Source organism: Hippocampus bargibanti, linkage group LG08, assembly GCF_051943395.1.
Source record: "Hippocampus bargibanti isolate YZ-2025 linkage group LG08, ASM5194339v1, whole genome shotgun sequence".
Lineage (NCBI taxonomy): Eukaryota > Metazoa > Chordata > Actinopteri > Syngnathiformes > Syngnathidae > Hippocampus > Hippocampus bargibanti.
The window spans coordinates 15,476,634-15,497,074 of record NC_142741.1 but is presented as its reverse complement, the minus strand read 5'-3'; the positions used below and the strand labels follow the sequence as shown (position 1 = coordinate 15,497,074).

General features: G+C 40.5%; 1 protein-coding gene across 2 annotated transcripts in view; it reads right to left on the bottom strand.

The window, feature by feature from the left end:
• The window catches only part of akap11 (A-kinase anchoring protein 11), a 29,898-nt gene extending 9,770 nt beyond the window's left edge, over window positions 1–20,128 (bottom strand). Inside the window, exons 1-9 of one of the 2 annotated variants that reach the window (XM_089002163.1) lie at window positions 19,857–20,128; window positions 18,582–18,668; window positions 16,867–16,977; window positions 15,977–16,030; window positions 14,366–14,497; window positions 13,977–14,235; window positions 8,477–12,566; window positions 5,636–5,764; window positions 1,013–1,099 (exon numbers count right to left, since the gene is read on the bottom strand). In XM_089002163.1, coding sequence (XP_088858289.1) covers window positions 1,013–1,099; window positions 5,636–5,764; window positions 8,477–12,566; window positions 13,977–14,235; window positions 14,366–14,497; window positions 15,977–16,030; window positions 16,867–16,977; window positions 18,582–18,668; window positions 19,857–19,865 — 4,958 coding nt within the window. In that variant the 5' untranslated portion in view covers window positions 19,866–20,128. The remainder of the gene's footprint in view (window positions 1–1,012; window positions 1,100–5,635; window positions 5,765–8,476; window positions 12,567–13,976; window positions 14,236–14,365; window positions 14,498–15,976; window positions 16,031–16,866; window positions 16,978–18,581; window positions 18,669–19,856) is intronic. The other variant, XM_089002164.1, reaches the window with a different exon arrangement.
• Between the last annotated feature and the right edge of the window lie 313 nt (window positions 20,129–20,441).

Below are 20,441 nucleotides of genomic sequence, written 5' to 3'. Positions count from 1 at the left end.
TGTACACGGAAACAGGACAATGTCCAGTTTTGAGGAGTTCTATATGAAAGATGCAAGGTCATATTTCACTTTTCTGCTGCCACATCATCATTTTGCAGAACTCTGTGTTTAAAGTGTGAAACAGGAGTGTAACTGAGAGACAAGTGGGATCAAACTACGAGAGTTACACAAACACTCTGATCTTGTGGCGAATGGACTCTCAGCCTAATACCTCACACCAAAGGGTGTGAGGGGCTGATGAATATTAAAAATAGTTCACGCTAAACCAAAAAGGGAAACACCCAAGAGCTATTTTGGTGTTGTCTATAAACATCATAAAAACACAGAGTGAGGGATTCCCTAGAAGAATAATGCTGAGCTTAAAATCTGCGGAAAAAGGCACAGAGGCTGTTCAAGTTATCTATGTGTAACACGCTCTATTTTTCCATTAGTTTGTCACTGGTCTGTGATGAACCAACAGAAAAATATTTTGCATTCTCCCCATTGCAGTTCACCACTTTCCTGTTGATGTAGCCTGAAGGCAAAAACCTAGACTGTTTTTATGATCCCAAAACAGCAATGACATGAAGAGACAAGTGGGAGAAATTACAAATACTGTAAATAGTTTACTGTACTCCCGACCATAAGAGCAGGTGGGCATTAAACAAATCAGCAGACATGATCAAACATGACATCAGGGGAGCTCGTCACCCCAGACATCCCAGGAATCTTGCTGAACTGCAACAGTTTGGAATGGTTCAAAATTCAACTGGATTATGTTTGGTCAAGTTTACTACTGCCGAAGGAGGCTAAACTACTAATTAAATCCAAGAGGTCACTTATTTTTTTCCTCCGTATCCCGTGAATGTTTACAGAAAAATATGAATACATCATGCAAACTTTTAAGACATTCCAAAAGGTTCTCATTCTTCTTCCTCTCACTGCAAATATTGCAGAAGTACCATATAGGCAAGTCACTTTTCAATACCGACTCCATTTTTGCGGGCATTTCTCAATGGCGGTAGGTACTGACCTTCCCGAAGGTGAGGATGGCATGTGTTCTTCCAAGGGCTCCCCTTCTAAGCCAAGACTGCTCCAACTGCTGCTGTTCCCATTGCTGCTAGAGAGAATAGGCCCAGTGATGTACCACTGTCATCAAGACAACCCAGTCTCAAAACGGCTTGTGTTATCATTATTTTAATTGGTGTAATATGAAGAGCTTTCAAAATTTTTAATTGCCTCGTCCAACGCACGCTTATCTACAGGTATATGTGCATGTATGCACATTCACATAAGGTATGGGTGTCAAAGTTAAGGCCCAGGGGCCAATTCTCCAGTTCTGGCAGGCCACATCAATTTATTCGTCCCGCGAAAGCAAATCAAGCATGTGGAGTTCCATGATGCTTGCTAAAGTCCGGTCTAAAGTTAAAAATGGTCATATGTAAACCACAATAACAGTCACTATTTTTGACAGATTTGAAAAATAGTTATTCATTAATTTGTTGTGCATTCTGTTGGACACATTCTGTATGTAATATGTGGAGGAGTTGGAACATTCTAAGGGTTTCCCCAAATTCATCACGGCCTTTGAAAGGAAACCGTAACTATGATGTGGCCTGCGGCAAAAAAATTAGTTTGACTCCACTAATATAAGGCCTAACGATTCTATACAATGTGAAATATTGCTATTTTGGAAGAATACACTAAAATACAACATTGAGTTTTGATACTGGAACAATGAATTTTCTGTCGAGAAACTGTTAGAAATTAAAGTAAAGGTAAAGCGTTGAAATTGATTATATCTTATTTGCTAATGCAAGATCAAAATGTCCCCAAACAGCAAAACCCTTTTTTAGGCTCCCCATTACAATTGCTTGACGGGAAGAATTGTACTACAAAAGGTTTATATTTCTTTTGACAAAGATGCATCAAATTGACAGGGCACTTTCTTATAAACATTGTTTGGCGCCTACTGATGGGAAGAATACAGCAGCTACATCTCTCATGTGAGTTTTCCTTAAAATGATATGCGCACTGGCATGGGCTTTCATGAATTGAACTTTATGCATACGCCGGTACAGGTATATCGGTGTTGCTTGTCCCATCGCTAACCAAAAGACACAAGATCTCTCGTGTTATATAAGAGATGACAGTGAACCTCCACTATTTGCGGAGAATAGAAACTGAGACCAACTGTGGATAGCAAATCCATGAATAGCAATACCAATGTTAACTTTTTCTAATAACTGCCAAAAAGACTTCAATAAGTGAGGATATAGTGCCGACTTATTATTCAATATAGTTGAATAACTTTGGTGAAATAAGAGGAAATGAGATTGCAAAGGCCAAGCAAAACTCCTGACTATATTAAAAAAAAGCTCGATAGTTAGCGCACTGGTTAGCTCATTAACATACAAATCAGCGAATATATGGGTGACAACATACATCTTGGATTCCACTGAACACTTAAACTTAAAATGAACCACTATTAGTAAAGGAAGAGCATTTAAGTAACTTTTTTTCTCCATCTGATCCACTTATTTTCCATTTTCTGTTATTTGTTCTCTTCTTTTGTAATGAATGTTTATGCTCCATAAAAGCTACCGCTCTGAAGAACGCATTATATAATGCTGTATTTTACTGTATCTGGTTGAATTAAATTACATATTTTATCTTGGTTGTTAAGAGTGAGGACATGATGAAAACCTTTAGTTCATCACCACGGTCCAACACCCTTTAAGGATGGCTTTCCCTTGAGTCATTTCATCAGCTGAGGAAATGGTCGCAAGAGGCTTTTTAAAGGGAGTCTGATGAATGACACATGGTATGGACTTTGTTTGAGCAGAAAGAGTGCCTGAATAGACAAGAGCACTCTTTTAAGACACACCTTTAGAAAATATTATGATACATTAACTCAGGCTCCTCGAAAGTCAACACACTGTGCTCCTTTGGTATCTTAGGAAAGGATCTCATTGTCAGGTTTGCTTCCACAGAGATACAACCTCAATTTAACCCCTCCCAAAAAATTGGCAACTGGTGTGAGAACATGTCAAAGGACAGACACTCGAGGTTGACCTGATCTCTATATCTCTCTTTAGAATTTACGTTCATTGCAGTTTTCCTCATCTAAAAGCACATTTCCTCTGTGCTACTTAAGTGCATTATAACGACAGCGATGGCTGTTTATAGATCTTATAGACCACATAGGTTCAAATACAGTTGAATAATTTTGCGGCAATAAGAGGAAATGGGATTGCACAGGCCAAGCAAAACTCGCAACTATATATAAAATATATATATTCCTTTTATTAACTAGTTTGTACTGTAGAGTGACCTTGAAAGTTTTGAAAGGCGCTTATAAATGAAATGTATTATTATTATTATAAGCGGATTGGATTTCATATAAAATTCATTTTTAAAGCATCAAAGCACTCTGATATAAAGGCAAGCACTTTTCTTTAAAGGACAACCAACGTCACTTTTTTTGTTTTGTAACTGACATCAGAAAAACGTTTTATAGCATCTAATATACCCAAAACACGCAGTATGATATTTTTAGTCAAATGCAAAACACCAATAAAAATGACTTAAAGTGTCCAAAATCTGCAAAAAATTGAGCTGCGAATTGGGCATTTTCAGAAAGTCCTGCCCCCAGTTCGTGACGTCACGCCAAGACGTCTTCCATTGCTAGTGAATCAAAACAATGGCTTCCGATTCGGAGAATATGCTTTCTTGTTACACATCCAGTTATGAATATGATTCAAATAGTTCTGAAGAGGAAAGCATACATGTTTGCAATCAATTAAAAAATTTATTTGTGCCATTTTGAGGCAACATTGGGGAGAAATCTCCCACACAAAAAAGAGGCACAAAATGGCGACCTCCTGTGGCCACCTCCGTTTCCACAGGCTGATAAATTCCTTATATGGCGCTTGAACGCCCTCTTCTGGCCTTCTGGCGGCTTTTGGGTGCAACACGAGGTCCCCAGACCAAACAAGTACAGCAAAATACATTGACGTGATGTAAGGACGGTCATGGGGCGGTCCTTTAGTGACGTCACGTATGGCCTCGTCACCAACTCAAAAACATGACTTCCTGAATATTCAGCGCAAGTCTTAAAATGGAAAATACGGTGGAATCTTTGTAAAATACGCTCAGTAGAGGTCATTTGAAGCCATTTTACAAATTATGGACACAACTTGTCCGGAGACGTCGGTTGTCCTTTAATACATAGTCATCACAGGCTAAGATTTGTTTTTTTTTGGAGTGCACTCAAAATAAAATAAATGAGAAAAAAATAGATAATCAAAAATAAATATAAAAAAAAACTGCATACAGAAAATTACAATGATGACCTAAAAACTAAACAAAATGGAATGTTTTTAAAGTAATGCAAATCAAAAATGACAGGAACAAACACAAGGAGGCCAGGCCACAAAACTAAACAACAAATCAAAACTAACAAAAAAATAATCAAGGAAAAAACAACAGATGCTACAAAATTCAAAGTGAGGTCCATTGTTACCTGACCCAGTTACCGACGTTAACACTGATGGAAGAAAACCCACCTCCAGTAGTACTACCTAGTTTTTTTCTACCTAGTTTACTATCATTCATCAATCATCACAGGAGTCTCTCAGTGATAGACTGACGGCCTTTCATTCAGTGCCGAGAAAATGCCCACTTCTGTTTTTTGTTTTTGTGATTTGGTGCCGTTTTCTTTTCTGATGTCTTTTTTTGGGGGGGGGGGGGGGGGGGGGGGGGGTTGATTTGCTCATGTTTTTGTTATTTGTGTTTGTGATTATCTTTGTTGTTTGTTTTGTAATTTGTTTTTGTCATATGAACTTCAGGGCCACCATATTTTCCACTTGAATGTTTACCAGTGACAATGAAGAAAATTGGTATGATGACAGAATAACAAATTAATGAAACATTGGGAAAATGATCTGTGATACATGAAATTAATTGGCCTAAGCAGATGCCAATACCAAGTTCAATTCAGTTAAAGAATAATGGCATAATGACTTGCATGCCAAGAATAGAAACGTTTAACAAGCTGAAATGCGTGTTTATCTGCAAAGGTTGATGTTGGGGTAATTCGCCATACAAACATCTCTAAACATCGCTCGCTAATCTTTGTTTACAATTTGGACTTCCTGATACATCATATCCTGCCTTCCTTTACATGATGTCGCATTTACATTACGTCACATCCTTTAGCGACACACACTGCGCGCCGTATAAAATGCTCTACCAGCATTAGAGATCATGTTCAACTGGATGTTCAGCAGTATGCTTTTAATTTAAATAAAATGGATAGGACATTACTTGGCTAAACCGAGTACCCTTAGTACACTTTGCGTTGTGCAATACTCATTGATTGTGGTCTTGGCGTTGATGCTGTGTGTGCGCCGAGTCATTTCAGGTGTAACCGACCTCGGAGGGCAGTTTACGGACGCAATAAAATGTTAAATTCACATACAAATGCGAAGAAGCAATGTCTATATTCAAACCTCTGTTGTGGATTAAATTTGGATTCACCATTTAACTCTAAAATAAGGGAGTGAAAACTTGACAGACATTTGACCTGCCCACAGAAAAATGAAAGTCCTACTCTGGAGAAACCGGCATGTAATACACCATTCGAGATTTATACCTGTCACTGAGATGAAGGAAGCTGCTGTTATCATCCTCAAAGCTAAGGTTGGACCAGCTGCCCACACTGTCGTCCCCGACACTCAAATGCTGTGACAAAGTGGACTCTGTGGTTTCCCTGCCTTGAGAGCTACAAGAAAATAATCATAACATTAGGAGGCATGAAAACATAAATTAGATATTACGTTGACAATGTATGTGCTTAGTAATGAGGCATGTTTTTAACATCTGGAGTTCAAAGTAGTTGAGAGTACTAGAAAACACCCATCCATCCACCTCTTCCATTTTCTTATCCTTGCGAAGGGAGGCAGACAGGCCAGAGCCCTAGGTGTCTTCGGGCAGTGGGCAGGGTACACCCTGAATTGGTCACCAGTCAATGGCAGAGGACACAGAGACAAACTACCATTCACACCCTTACAACGAAGGTCAATTAAATTTAGAGTGTTCCATTAACCTGCCATGTATGTTTTTGAATTCTGGACAGAAAACTGTGCTTGTCCCACGGGAACAATTTTTAAAAAAAGAGCTCTGGAAAATGTATCATGGGAAAAACAGACTTGATGATAGCCACATGAATAAAAATTAGTAATGATCACTTCTAACGGTTCTAAAACCCTCAACATCAATTAAATTCATGGGTGAAAAAAACAAAATGAAAACGCAAGACCTATTCTACTGTTTTTTAACAAATGTTCAAAAATGGAAAATGGTATTCAAATTAATTAGCCAAGAATACGTTGAGCATGCTTTTTAAGTATTAATCTCTGTACACTAATTTCTCAGAAACAACATTATTTTGTTAACTATTGGATTTTATTTATTTATTTATTTTTACAGAAAGCATATTAGTTATTTATTGTGGCTGAGACGAGTGTTCATGAGATAATTAATAGAAGTTGATGTTTTGGTTAAAAAAAAAAACACTGAACGTGTCCCTACATTGATTTATCTTGCTGTTCTTTATATTGCTGGTAGCCGACATTGTGATATGTTATTCCATTTACGGCACTGTTAATCCAGATTCGCTAATCTTGAAAACAGTGTATGAGGTTTAGGGTGATCCAAATCAATGTTTCTCTGAAAACCCATCAAAAGTAAAATCGATTACAGGTAACATCAGACTTACGACCGGGTTCCGTTCCGACAAAACGGTCGTAAGTCAAACAGTCATAAATCGAAATGCATTCAAAATGGCTGACAAAACGTTTATACGACAGGAAAGTATACGATGTCAATCTGTTGTTTTTAAGCAATGTTTTCAATTGAATACTATTATATACCAAAATGTTGACAGTTCATTTATAAATCTTATAACTTTTAGTGTCATTTTTATCATTTTATATTTCGTATTATCGATCTTTATTACTGTGTCGGCGCGCACACTTTCTGCTGACGCAAATACGCACGGCTTCCCACGCATGCAAGCAGTCAAAATTCGCTCTCCTTGCTAACGGAGAAGTCACCCAACGCACACGCTCGGATTCAGCTGGACGCCGAAGAAAACATGTTCTCCCGGTTGCCCTCTCCCTGGCCATACTCCGCGCCAACGTACGGCCCGACCCAGGGGCTGTCTGCAACGCCAGCTCGCCCAACCCGGCATCTCGCCGCGCAGCAGAACAAAATGTCTCAAAAAGGCGGTGGGGCCGACCGTGAGCCCGACGCGCCGTTTGAGTCGCGGCGCTCCCACCCGCTCAAGCGCCGACACTCACGACACAAGAAACAGTTATTTTGTATCCTGAATTTGTCCTACTTCGATATTGTCACGTTCGGATTGACAGCATTGGAAGCTGGGGGCGGGGCCACGCCTCCCCGCTTCCAATGCTATCAATTCCTTCTTCAGGACGCTAAAACACTGTCAACTTGTATTTATACTTTGTATTACCCTGGACTTTCTATATCATCTGTGCTCGGTCCGAGCCCCACCCCCCCATCCCATAATCCTTTCGGGATTGCTCCTTCTCTGCACCACCGTGTGCGAGTTGCTTTGCGCCATTAGTTTATATAGTATGTGTGGTCGTTTTTGGTATTATTTATATTTGATTCCCTGGTCCTCTTTTTTGAGACCAGCGCTTTGTGTTGTCCCTTAATAAATCGTCCTGCACAGACTTCTGTCTCTGTCCCTTACTTGGGGATCCAGACATTCAATTTCGCTCCGACGAGTCGGCTGCTCTGTGCCTCGTTCGGAACATGACAGATCTAAACAAAAAGGACAATCTCGAGTCTTTTATTCTACCAAATGCATCGCAAACACGCTTCGGAGTTCAACAGCGTTGCAGGCTGTAGCGGTGGCAGCCGTAGAATTGGAAAAAAAAAGTCTGGCGGTTGTTGGCGTAAGTATGGGTGGTCGTAACTCTCGCCAGTCGTGAATCGGATGTTACCTGTATTTGATCTTTGAAAGAAAAAACAAAAACAAAAAAAATATTTAAGAATATGGCACATTATTTTAAACTGCTCCCATGTAAATAAATTCCAAATCGGATTCAATTTACCGTAATTATATTGTGTGCATCTTCATATGGAAATATCGGGAAATAATTATATAGTATGGGTTGAGACCAGATTTTCGATAAGCAATAAAAAAGGAATTAGCCAACCCCTACAAAATATAGATTCCTCCAAAATCCATCAGATTATTTTTTTAATGCTTGGTGCACTGCATTTAGCTTCAAACGGTGATTCCAAACACCCTTTGAATTTTGACAGGTTGTAATCTGAGGCAAATGTTATCACTATGCTATTGCTAGCAAGTTCGTACCCACATTAAACTTAGAATTTGAGAAAAACCTACATACTAATAGGCAAACATGCAAAAACATTGTGATGATGTCTGTGTTATTGGTACCTGACATTGGCCGCTTTGCAGACGTTAAGCGCAGAGGTCATGATCTCTGCTGTCAGGCTCTCTGCATAGCTGGCTCCATCGTGGCCAATGCCACTGTCTGCGTTCAGGCTTGTGTTGCTCAAGTCGCGTTTGGCCTTTTCCATAGTCACCATGTCCTCCACAAACGCTGACCGGTGTTCCAGGTCAATGTGGATTTTAGGAATCTCCAGGCCATGGAGTTCCTCTGGCCTAGTTTGATACTCCGGACCACGCTTCCTCCTCTGCAATGTAGGCTGGTGGTGGTGCCGACTAAATTTGGAGCAGGAAGGGCACTCCAGAGCTTGACCGTAACAGCAGGTCTTCTGTGCCTGAGCGAGACCTGGTGCTGTCTCTTCAGAGAGCCTTTGGGTGTGTGAGTGTCTGTCCAGCCGAAGAGTCTTTTGATGGTCTTGAGATGAATGCCCAACTGAAGCCAGACTCATCTTTAGTGTGTCATCAACTATTTTTCTTGCGTAATGTTCAATGACCTGCATCATCCTACTGTTGTGGCTACCGTCAAGCAAACTTCCCGTACTGTGGTAATGTCTCATCTTACTGTCCTTGGAAAGGAGGGGGCAGGAGAATGAGTTCCTAATGAGGTTCTCTGTGATGTTTTCAAGTTTAGATTTCTTATAAAGGCAAGAGTCTGTTAGAGACTTTGGGAGGCGTATAGATGACAGACGAAGCGTCCGTGTGACATCACAAGTAATATTGTACGCTAAAGACTCTGCAAAATTAACCAGATCGACACAGTTCTTGCGACCCTGTTTTTCACTGCAACAGCACTGCCCATTTTCACACTTGGGACAAATCACTGATTCAAATATGTCGTTCGCTGGAGAAACCGCATCACCTGATGCCTTCCATTCATCTGGTAATGACTTTGATGGTCGAAGGCGGGCACTGGAGGATCTCTGTTTAATCTTGCGACTAGCATGGGCCAAACCTTGTTTTATTGACCGGTAGGCCAGACGACTAGCATAATGATCGAGTACTAACTCCCGACTGCCTCCCTCCTTTTTAAGCACCCTAATGAGGTACCCGGCATATTCATCAGTCACACTCTCACAGCTGGGATATGTCGTGGACAGTCCCGAGCTGGAACTACTTGACATTGAGACAGGGGGGCGGAAAACAGAAGGTTGGAGACAGTTCAAGCCTGGTTCAGCCACTCGCTGATCCCTGCTGTGACCTGTGCCAGTAGGGGAGTGATTATGGTGGTGATGCAAAGACTCCGAGCTTGAGCAGTCTATAGTTCTTTTCCGGGGAGAACTAATATATGAGCACTGCTGGACAGAGCTGACCATCCTTTTTACGTCATTGATTACTTCCCCAGCTACCTCCCCTGCATAGACCCACAAGGTGTTTAACGTTTGTTCCGAGAAATGTGCAACACTGTCATGCCTTCTCTCATCTGGAGCGTTAGATTCCTGAACTTTATTCCCGACTTCCAGAGTGTCTATCTCTGTTGCCATTGACACTATATGACAAGCCAGCTGTTCAGCATAATGCAGAGCTTCTTTACTGGACAGCCTACGAGATGACACCCGTCTCATGTCCTGATGGAGACCTGACTCGGCCAATTTGTTGTTGCCACTAACACCGGAGTCCTCTGGCAATTCTTCCTCTTCTTCATCCTCATTAGAATCTACCTCTTCGGAAAGAGATCGCATCAGTTTTAACATAAACTCTGTCTTGTCTGCCTCTGGACTGTTTTTTGATGGACCCGGGCCAAACTCAGGATGATAGTGGGGAGTTGGAGGAGGGGTGGCTGGGGAAAATTCTTTGGCCAACTTGCTTTTTAACTTTTTTGAAAACAGTTTTATTTGTTTTTCCTTGGACACTTCACTTGGTTGCTGGGGTGTAGATGGAGGCGGGTAAGGTGTTGGACCAGATTTTTTATCTGAGTGTGGAGTTGTGTAATCCCTGGGATGAGACATCTTTTGACCACCCAAATCTGCATTTGGCACCTGTAGTGTGTCTCTTTGGCCCAGGACCGTCTTTGCAATGAAACCAGAACAGTCATCAAAACTTATTTTCATTTTAGGAGAGCTTGCAAGCTCACAAGCTTCAGTCACTATCATGTCCACCATGTTACCAGAGAAGTTTTGGAACGGTGACTTTCCACAGGTGGGTGTTTGAGTTTCTTGGCTGAAAGTTTGCATAAATGTAGTGGTATCTGAGGAAAATACTTTTGCTTTTTTAGGGCTGAAATGGGGGGCATTCGTTGCACTGGAACCATCCTGGTCTAGAGAATATTTTAGACAAGAGATAGCTTGGCCAGCTTGGGGCACAGGGATACAGCTGGCCATGCCCGACACTGTGAAAAGAGCTTCTTCCACTGTGCAGGGAGGACACTTTCCTGAGGTCCCTGGAACATCCATTGAGGCTGCATCGGAAAGCTGCCTGGCAGCAAATGTGATGGAGGTGGGAGCATTCATATTCTCTGCATTTACATAGCAGATGTTGTCCGGAGAAACACTGATGGCTGCTTGGCCAGTAAACGCAATTTCATTCTGTGAGAGTTCAATGAAAGCCTCCTGAATAACAGACTCGGACAAGTCTGAAGCATAAGAAGTAACAACCTCTTCTTCATCTTTGTGGCATTGACCAAAAGACCAATCACTAGGGGTTAAAGGCGTCGAGGGGTGAGAGAACTGACACACCTCCATAATACCTTCAAATACCAGCTCTTCAGCTAAATCCGTTGCGAACTGTGTCACTGTGTGATGAAAAATATGCTTCTTCACAGTCAAGAACTCTTTGAGGGCACCAGACACTGCTTCCCCAACCAGGAAGTTAGCTAATCCATTCACTGCTCGCTCCTTCAACACATAGGCCTGGCGCATGCCAATCTCATGGAAGGCCATCTGAAATACTGATGAGGTGAGTCTAGCAGCTAGCTGACACAAAGTAGTTGTACAAGTGGACACACCTTTTTGGAGGTCCCGGAAAGCACTGCCGAGGCTCATTTCGACAAGGTCTGAAGCAAACCTTTGAATGCCATCTTTCAAAGACTGGGATGTCTTCTGTAGTTTAGCCACTGTTACAGTCTCCTGGATTTCTGACAGCTTCATCGTGTAGCCTGAGGGATTGGTGAATTTCTTTTGGCAAACACAACTGAGATTCTTGTTGTCATAAAGGTCTATAGCAGATTGATATCCACAGACAGATCCAATAATTTCTTTGGAGAGATTGCTGGCAAAGTCTGAGTAGGTCTTATACAAACAGCAGAGATCTTGAGGTTTCCGTAATTCAGTGCTGCCACTCCCATCCTCACTTCTCTTACAGAAATATTCGAGCATCCCACTTGAATCCGCCAGGGGGCTAAAAGCAGAAGAGCTGACAGGACTGAAGAGTGGACCACTATTGTCTTCAGAGGAACTCTGTACAGGCCGTGGGGAGTCAGGCATCTCAGAGTGAGTTCCATAGGGGGAGCCTGGTTTAAGAGGAGTCGGTTTTTTCACATTGGCTGGGAGAATTGGCTGATCAAAGCAGTGAGGATACATCCCCTTTGTTGGGCAGTCTTGAGAGACATATTTAGATGATGACCCACCAGTGATAGATTGTGTGGTTTTAGTCTGTGTGGTTCGAGCACTGTCATTATCCATTGGAAGAGTGAGAGTGCAACTCTCTGAACTGGAGTCTTCCAGGTTGTCAAATTGATCAAAGCTGTCAAAAAATTCACTTACTTCGGAGTCAGAATCTTCCACCCTCTCTCTGGGACCTCCTGGCACCTGAGGGATGTCCAGCTTGGCCCGCATGCTCTTCTGGTAGCCCACCTCATCCAGGAAAATTATTGGGCTTGGGCTTGAGCAGTCAGATTCTTCAGATTCACTGATTTGAACAGTCGGTGAAGACAGACGAGCTCCTGGACTGCAATAAGTCCACTGGGTTTCGATGCCTGAACACGTCTGCACTGTGACAGAATTCTCTGGGACCGGCTCATCTTTGACTGCATATTTTTTTGAAGATGAACTTACTATAAAATGGGAACCTGATAGTTCCTTTTTTTTCCTGTGGGTCGGCATTGTTTGTGACGCCACATCATGTCTTTTGAAAGGGCAATACGCTTCAGGTGTCCATAGCAGTCAGAAGAGAAAGGAGACACACACACAAACACACACAAACACACATTAATGACAGGGCAAGTTCCAAGTCATGACATTAGCAACTCATGAAATGATACAATGTTTAAACTCCAATATTTTACCAATCCAGGTATTTTAATGTAGGTTAAAGTAATGTTCATTTCATCAAATCATGAAGGGTATCACATTACTGCCTATAAAGCAGATGTGATATCTACAAATCTGAAGTTCATGGCGTGTATATTGTATGCGGACGGATAGGTATTGGGTCCACCGCACAGAGTGACAACTCACAATAATTGACACGGAAACGGTTTATACAGATTGGATTGGATTTGCCTTTATTAGTCTCACAGTGAAGAAATTTACATTTCACAGCAGTAAAGTGATGAAAGAAATGAAAGTAGAAAAACAAAATACATGAGCTGTTGGAGAGGCAGCCACTTTCGCGGCGCCGTCTTGAAGTCAAAAGAACAATAATAATAATAATAATAATAATAATAATAATAATAATAATAATATGACAGCACAAAGACAATATGACAGACCAAAGACACAGTCATTCATTCTTCAGGACTTGCTGTACCCTCTTTGTGATGACATGGAGCAGTTCTAGATGAAAGAGGAGAGGATCAAAGCGTCTTTCTACCAGTGGATCAGGGACATCATGGTGGAACGTGCACGTCGACTAAAGCTAAATGTTGAAAGCAAACACGCAGCTGTAGCATCCACTGACGAAAAGAGATTGTCTCATATCTCCTGTCCCACATAAATCTGCTTCAATTCCAAGCCGCAACAGTTCCACATACGCGTCGGCGCTCTGCACGGACGCTCCTTTCTTCTTCTCGCGGGCTCCTCAAGCCATGCATCCATCCAGCCGCGACTGTCCAACAGCACCGACCTTTCCGCTGAACAAAGCGGGGCTGTGAAGATGCTGCCCATTACAGGTGCAAAAAAGCACAATGGCCCCAGAGCTGTCCAGCGATGGCAGTCGAATGGCACCGACATTCCTCCCATTCAAAAACAGTACTGGCATATTCATGCTGCCGAAAAGGCGCAACCGCTCAGCAGTCTCCTCCTTGATGAATGTCGTGGTTAAAAATGCTGAAAAACAATCCTTATCCATTCCACACGACGCCCAACAACACAAAGTGACAAAAGAAAACACAAAACAAGACAAAAACAACAAAAAAAGCGAGGCTCATGAGAGCTTTTGCTTTTGATGCTAACATTGCCTGTGCGTACGTGTGTGTGTGTGTGTGTGTGTGTGTGTGTGTATCAACCCATAATTAATAATAAACACTATGAGGAAATTCTGCAGTCAGTTGTTGGGATCATGCACATTTCTATATAAAAAGGTGATTTAATTCCCTTAAAACTTGAAACCTTACAGGGGTTCTGTCCCATGTCATCCTCCTCGAGATTCTCCAGGGCAGTGACAAAATCATCTTCGATAGACGAGATGGATTGGTTTGTGTCATCTTCCTCTGAATGCCTCGCCTGAACCCTGTGGAAGCTTTGCAGTTCCAGAGCGTAGTGGACGCCGGCAACATAGCATCCAAGAAGGCCTGTCAACGATGTGACACCAACCGGAGGTTGCCCACCAGCACCAGGGTTGTGGCGCAGCACACACAGAGCCTTTATCCAGCACTATATGTTGAGTGTTTTCAAAAAAGAAAAAAAAGAAAAATAAAAGTGGATTCTACTATACTTTGCTGTTTTGAATGCAATAGTAAGCAGTAAACTTTGGATACAAGACTTTCTTTTTTTTCAGACCTACTTGAGGCCCAGAGTCCTTGTATTCAGTCAGTCTCGGGGAGTCTTTGAGCAACTGAACTTCATTATTCCTCAGGCTGTAAATGTGGAAGGTTCTGAGCATTTCGGACAGCCCAGCCGGAAGGGACGCCAGGGCCTAAAACAAGGACGGATAATGCAGTTATACAATTAATCCACTGACAGTTGTGCAAACTATCTTTACGCAACTCGGAAAGTGTAACCAGTAGGCCCCTTTCATATAAAGTAGTTGCTGTAGACAGAATATGACCACACCTGTGTGAACTTAAACAAATAGAGGGTTTCACAATGAAATAATTTCCACATTCAGCACTCTATGTTGCACTCTTTTTCATTGTCACAGTGGTTCTATTACTTACACAGGTGTGACTTGTATTCGTTCGTTCATATTCTGGACAACGATCAATATACTGTGACCCCTTCTGACTTGGTTCCACAAATTTTAATGTGGCGTTCACTCTTTCAGGCCTATTTGCATCCAGATTTGAGGCACTGCATAGCCTTGGCCTTGCATAGTTAATTCTTGTTGTTGTGGAAGCTGCCACATGCTAAACTACTGTGAGCCTGAGCTCTATTGTTCGTGGTTGTGGATTTTGTAAACTCACCAAACAAATGTGACTAAAATTATAGAGTGACTTGTGTTTTTTTTTCTCTGTATAATTTTTGGGACATGTGTGACTAATTGTAATAAAGTTATGGTTGATGACAGATACAGAAGTCAGGTGTGGCTTATGAATTAGGCCTACTTCTGGAAAAAATATGGCTTCTATAGCGGTGCGATGGCAACAATTAAAGGACAACCGACGTCTCCGGACAAGTTGTGTCCATAATTTGTAAAATGGCTTCAAACGACTTCTACGACTTCTACTATTTTACAAAGATTCCACCGCATATAGCTATATTTTACGTTTTAAGACTTGCGCTGAATATTCAGGAAGTCATGTTTTTGAGTTGGTGACGTCACTAAAGGACCGCCCCTGACCGTAAAAAAGATGCATTGTAGCGGTCCTTCCATCACGTCAATGTATTTTGCTGTACTTGTTTGGTCTGGGGACGTCGTGTTGCACCCAAAAGCCGCCAGAAGGCCAGAAGAGGGCGTCCAAGCGCCATATAAGGAATTTATCAGCCTGTGGAAACGGAGGTGGCCACAGGAGGTCGCCATTTTGTGCCTCTTTTTTAGGTGAGAGATTTCCCCCCAATGTTGCCTCAAATTGGCACAAATAAATTATTTAATCGATTGCAAACATGTATGCTTTCCTCTTCAGAACTATTTTAATCATATTCATAACTGGATGTGTAACAAGAAAGCATATTCTCAGAATCTGAAGCCATTGTTTTGATTCACTAGCAATGCAAGACGTCTTGGCGTGATTTCACAAACTGGGGGCGGGACTATCTGAAAATGCCCAATCACAGCTCAATTTTTTGCAGATTTTAGACACTTTAAGTCACATTTTTATTGGTGTTTTGCATTTGACTAAAAATATCATACTGCGTGTTTTGGGTATTTTAGATGCTATAAAACGTTTTTCTGATGTCAGTTAAAAACAAAAAAGTGACGCTGGTTGTCCTTTAACAATGATAAGTATAAAGGTACCTGATCCACAGCATCATCGCCTTCACTCTGACCAGGCAAACAAACAAAATGAATCTGAAAAAGGAATTAAAATGGTTGACATTATGTCTGATTTTGGGGCACTTAAGTGTTAAAGTGTTAAAGCACAGTTGCAGAATAATGTGATTGTAATTTTTTTAAATTTATTGTAGACTTTATTCATCATAATGGCTGTCACAATTGGTTAAATACTGCATTTTGAATTACAATACAATAGAATACATATTGATTTATATAGTGCTTTAACAACAGCTGAAGCTGTATCAAAGCACTTAACATGGACAACTATCATATACGGCGGAAAAAAAGCAGACACAAAGACAGTAGAAAGCACCAGGGAGTAAAATTAAGATTAAACCTCTGCATTTTTGTCTTATGTGATGCTAAATCAAAGGAAACAGATTTTCTTCCCATGAATATATGAAGACATTGTTTAATAAAATACATATAAAAAACGAAACCCTTTTTTTAAAGGTAGTAATGCAATGTGTACAATTACAATTAGGCATTGGTAGAATTTACCGTCATCACCCATAGGCGACACAGTGCACTGTTGCACCTTACGACTACCAGAATAATGAGGACGAGTATAATAAAGTAGTCAGACTTTAAACTCGTCAAAAATTTGGACTGAAGAGTCGAGTGCTGTACAAGTGCGAGTGCATTATCAACATGACCTGATGAAGTACTTTTTTGGACTTTTTTTTGTCATTTAAACAGGCTTTATTTTCACTGAACCTATTGTAATATCTCAATCATATTGTTCGAGATATCTGGCAATAATATTGAGAAATAACATTGTATAGGGAGCTATATTGCTCAACTCTAGTATGTTGCAGCATGTATTGTTTGCATTTTTGATGGTGACAAACCTCTGTCACTCTTGTGCTGTCTTTGGATGAGAGGTCCAGGTTGATACTGCAAAGATCCTTTCTACTCCGCAAAAGGCTCTTGACAAATTTTGCTCCACCATCATGGACAATCTGCACACATAAGTCAAAGCTCATAGCATAGAATTAAACCGAAAAACAAACGAAAAAAAAGTGCGTCAATTACGGTCAACCCTGTCAGCACACTATATTTGGACTTAAAAGCTCCTACTTACTGTCCAGTTTGTTTTACAGTTTAATATAAATATTTTTTATAATTACATTTGTATAGATTTATGGGTGGATAGATGGACGGGACGGACGGTTGATGGACAGACAGACAGACAGACAGACAGACACAGGTAGGCGGGTGGGCAGACAGACAGACAGACAGACAGACAGACAGACAGACAGACAGACAGACAGACAGATAGATAGATAGATAGATAGATAGATAGATAGATAGATAGATAGATAGATAGATAGATAGATAGATAGAAACATATAATTATAATTTGTATAATTATAATTGTTTTGGATATATATATATATATATATATATACACACACACACCCCTTGAACTTTTGCACATTTTGTCACGTTCTGACCTCAAACATGAATATATTTTATTGGCATTTTATGTGAAAGACCAACATAAAGCTGTTCACAATTGCAAAGTCGAAGGAAAATTCTACATGACTTTCGAATAAAAATAAATAAATAAATAATTGAAACATGTGGCATGCAAAATTATTCAGCCCCCTTTTCTTTGAGAGCAACCAGTTGCCATCAGATGTTGCCTGATGATTGTTGAATGATCAGCTGTTGACTTAATGATCAAATGCAGTCCACCATTGTGTAATCAAACACCGTCACATCATTGGTTTGTGCATCAGTAAAAGTTTGTAATGAGAGTGAATGACATGCTGATTAATTAAATATACCGAGCACATATTTAACACTCAGAGAACCTGTTAAAATGCAATTCAAACAAAAGAGGAATGTCAAGTTAAGAATGCTTCTTTTTATGTACAATTTCAGTTATGTATAAAACATTGACAGAAAAAAATACAGCTGTCTCACAGGTATAATGCGTTGCATGGGAATAACAGTGGCCCAGACTTCTTGCATTACAAATGCACATTAAACAATAATTGGAAAGAAAATACCAGATAAATCAGTACAAATGAATATCATTTTGATGGTTTTGGAGGTGGGTTGGTTGTCAAACATTTGGTATGGAGAAATCCAAAAGTAAAGTCAAAAGTAATTTCAAGTTGCAAAAGATTCATATTGTGATCCTTGGATTACATTACCAAACACTTTTTAAAACTGGCAACGAGTACTGCAACTGCATCGGAATAGGTTGCTTGCCTGAAATGTCACTTCTGCTTTGTATTTATTCCACTATTTAGGGTAGGTAGCATTCATCTTGACTGTTCATTTCATCGCAAAATATGCTTCTCGTAGGCGCTTAAAATACAGTAATACAATCTTGCTGCGTCATTGGATGTGATAGTAAACTTATGATCAAAATCATAGACTCTTGCTGCATCATTTGGGTGTGTTATAATAAACTGAAGAGAAAAAAATCCTTTGGATTCCAAAGGAAATTATGCACCGGCTCCCAGGGACGGAAGAAATGTGGAAAACACTGCAAGTGAAGGTTCTCGAAGATGCTAGGATTCATAATGCAGCATCAATTCAGATCCCTCACCTCTTTTCTGACCGAGGCCCTGGACTTCATTGGGGCTCCTCGACCATGCGCACAAGGATCCATGGCGAACAAAGGAGGACCTCTCACCTGCAAATGTAAAGTGTCCTTCAAAGTAGGGTAACACAATAAATCTGTGACATGAATCAATTCTCACATCACATATTTCTTCCTGCAATATAGCTACTTTTTCCTCATAACCTTCTACGGTTGTACAGGATAATTTCAATTTGTCTCCTAATACGATGACATCCTAAAATATTGGACCGTGTTAAGTGAGTTCAGAGTTTGTTTCCAAATAATATGTGGTACCCAAGTGTGTGAGGGAAAGAGGGGGCTGGAGCAGAACCCAGCTTTGTGGATGATCCCTTTCAGCAAAATGATTTTGAAAAGCTTCCAACTAAATTTTTATGTATTGGATGTTTTGAAAGCACCTATAGTTACTAAAAAGGCTGTCATTTGTTAACAAAAAAAAAAAAAAAAAATATCTTAAAATGATACTCTGTCATTTAGCCCTCTACTTACTCTGGGCATGGCAAAAAATTAAAATAAAATGCTTATCTTTTTTTCTGATCATATCCTAAAATCCTGATCATTTAAATTCAAATAAAATACGCTGTGATATGTTGGCAATGCGGTACAGTGCATGTTTTCATATCGCGGCTCCACCCTCCACGATTAATGAGCTTCACCAAACACACAATAAAACACATTGGGAGTGAAATAATTTGAATAATTTTAGCTGATTAAAATTGCCTTATTTTGCTCGACTGACTGCAAGAGCTGGCACTCTTCTTGTCTTAAAGGTTTGTTTGTGGCCAGGATATCAGTAGAAAATAGCAGGTGTGTCTGAATTGTAAACTCTACATGAATTGGAATGAAATGAACTCGTTTCATAAGCTGAAAAAGGAGAAAATGCGAATACACTCTGTGGCTTCACGTCGGAGACTGTGTATGTCGTTTTTTTCAATATCGATTGGACAATAAACAACAACACATGCGTTGCAAAATGACTATATTTAGTCAGATATAAGAAATCTAACATAACTCAAAAAGAAACGACAAAACGCGTCCGATCTTGCTGGTTGACAGGCTGTCAATCAAGTGAGTTGCAGGGATAATAATAGGCCGCAGTTAGCAAACGTCATGGTATCACCCAAACGCTGCAACTAGCTAGTTGTAACAAGACTAACGTAAACGCCGACGAGCTCCAAAGACGTAAACGACATTGGCATTCACGGAGAAACATAAGCATAGTCATGTGAACGTGTAGTTTACCTCTGACATTCGTTGATGTTAACTCCCAGCAGCACCGACGCAATTCACTCTGTGCCATTCATGAACAGGAAACAAATTCAGTATTTTCGAAGACTTCCCGTAGGAAATCGAAACGTGGTTTCAATCGCCTCCTTGGTCCACCTTTATTCAACCAATGAAATCATTTGATCACAAAAAAGAGCTGAACTGAAATGGCAGTAATAATTATAAACGTAACACCGATGTTTATAACATCATTCGGGAGAAATCCTTTGATTTTAATTTTTACATATTTCAATAAACGCAACTCATCTCCCGATTCCCTGCTTCTCGCGTTGGCAGAAAACGAGTTATTTGAGACATTGCCAATCGAATGCCAATAAGCAGAGCGATATTCTGTGATTAAAGTTAATACGTACATTTTTTTGACGAAACCCCCCCTATCTGTCTATCTACCCCCACACACACATAAAACCCAAAACAATTATAATTATACAAAATATATTTTATACATACGAAATATGTTCTTATTAGATTGGATTGGATTGGATTGGATTGGATTTGACTTTACTACTCTTGCAGTGGAGAAATGTACATTTCACAGCA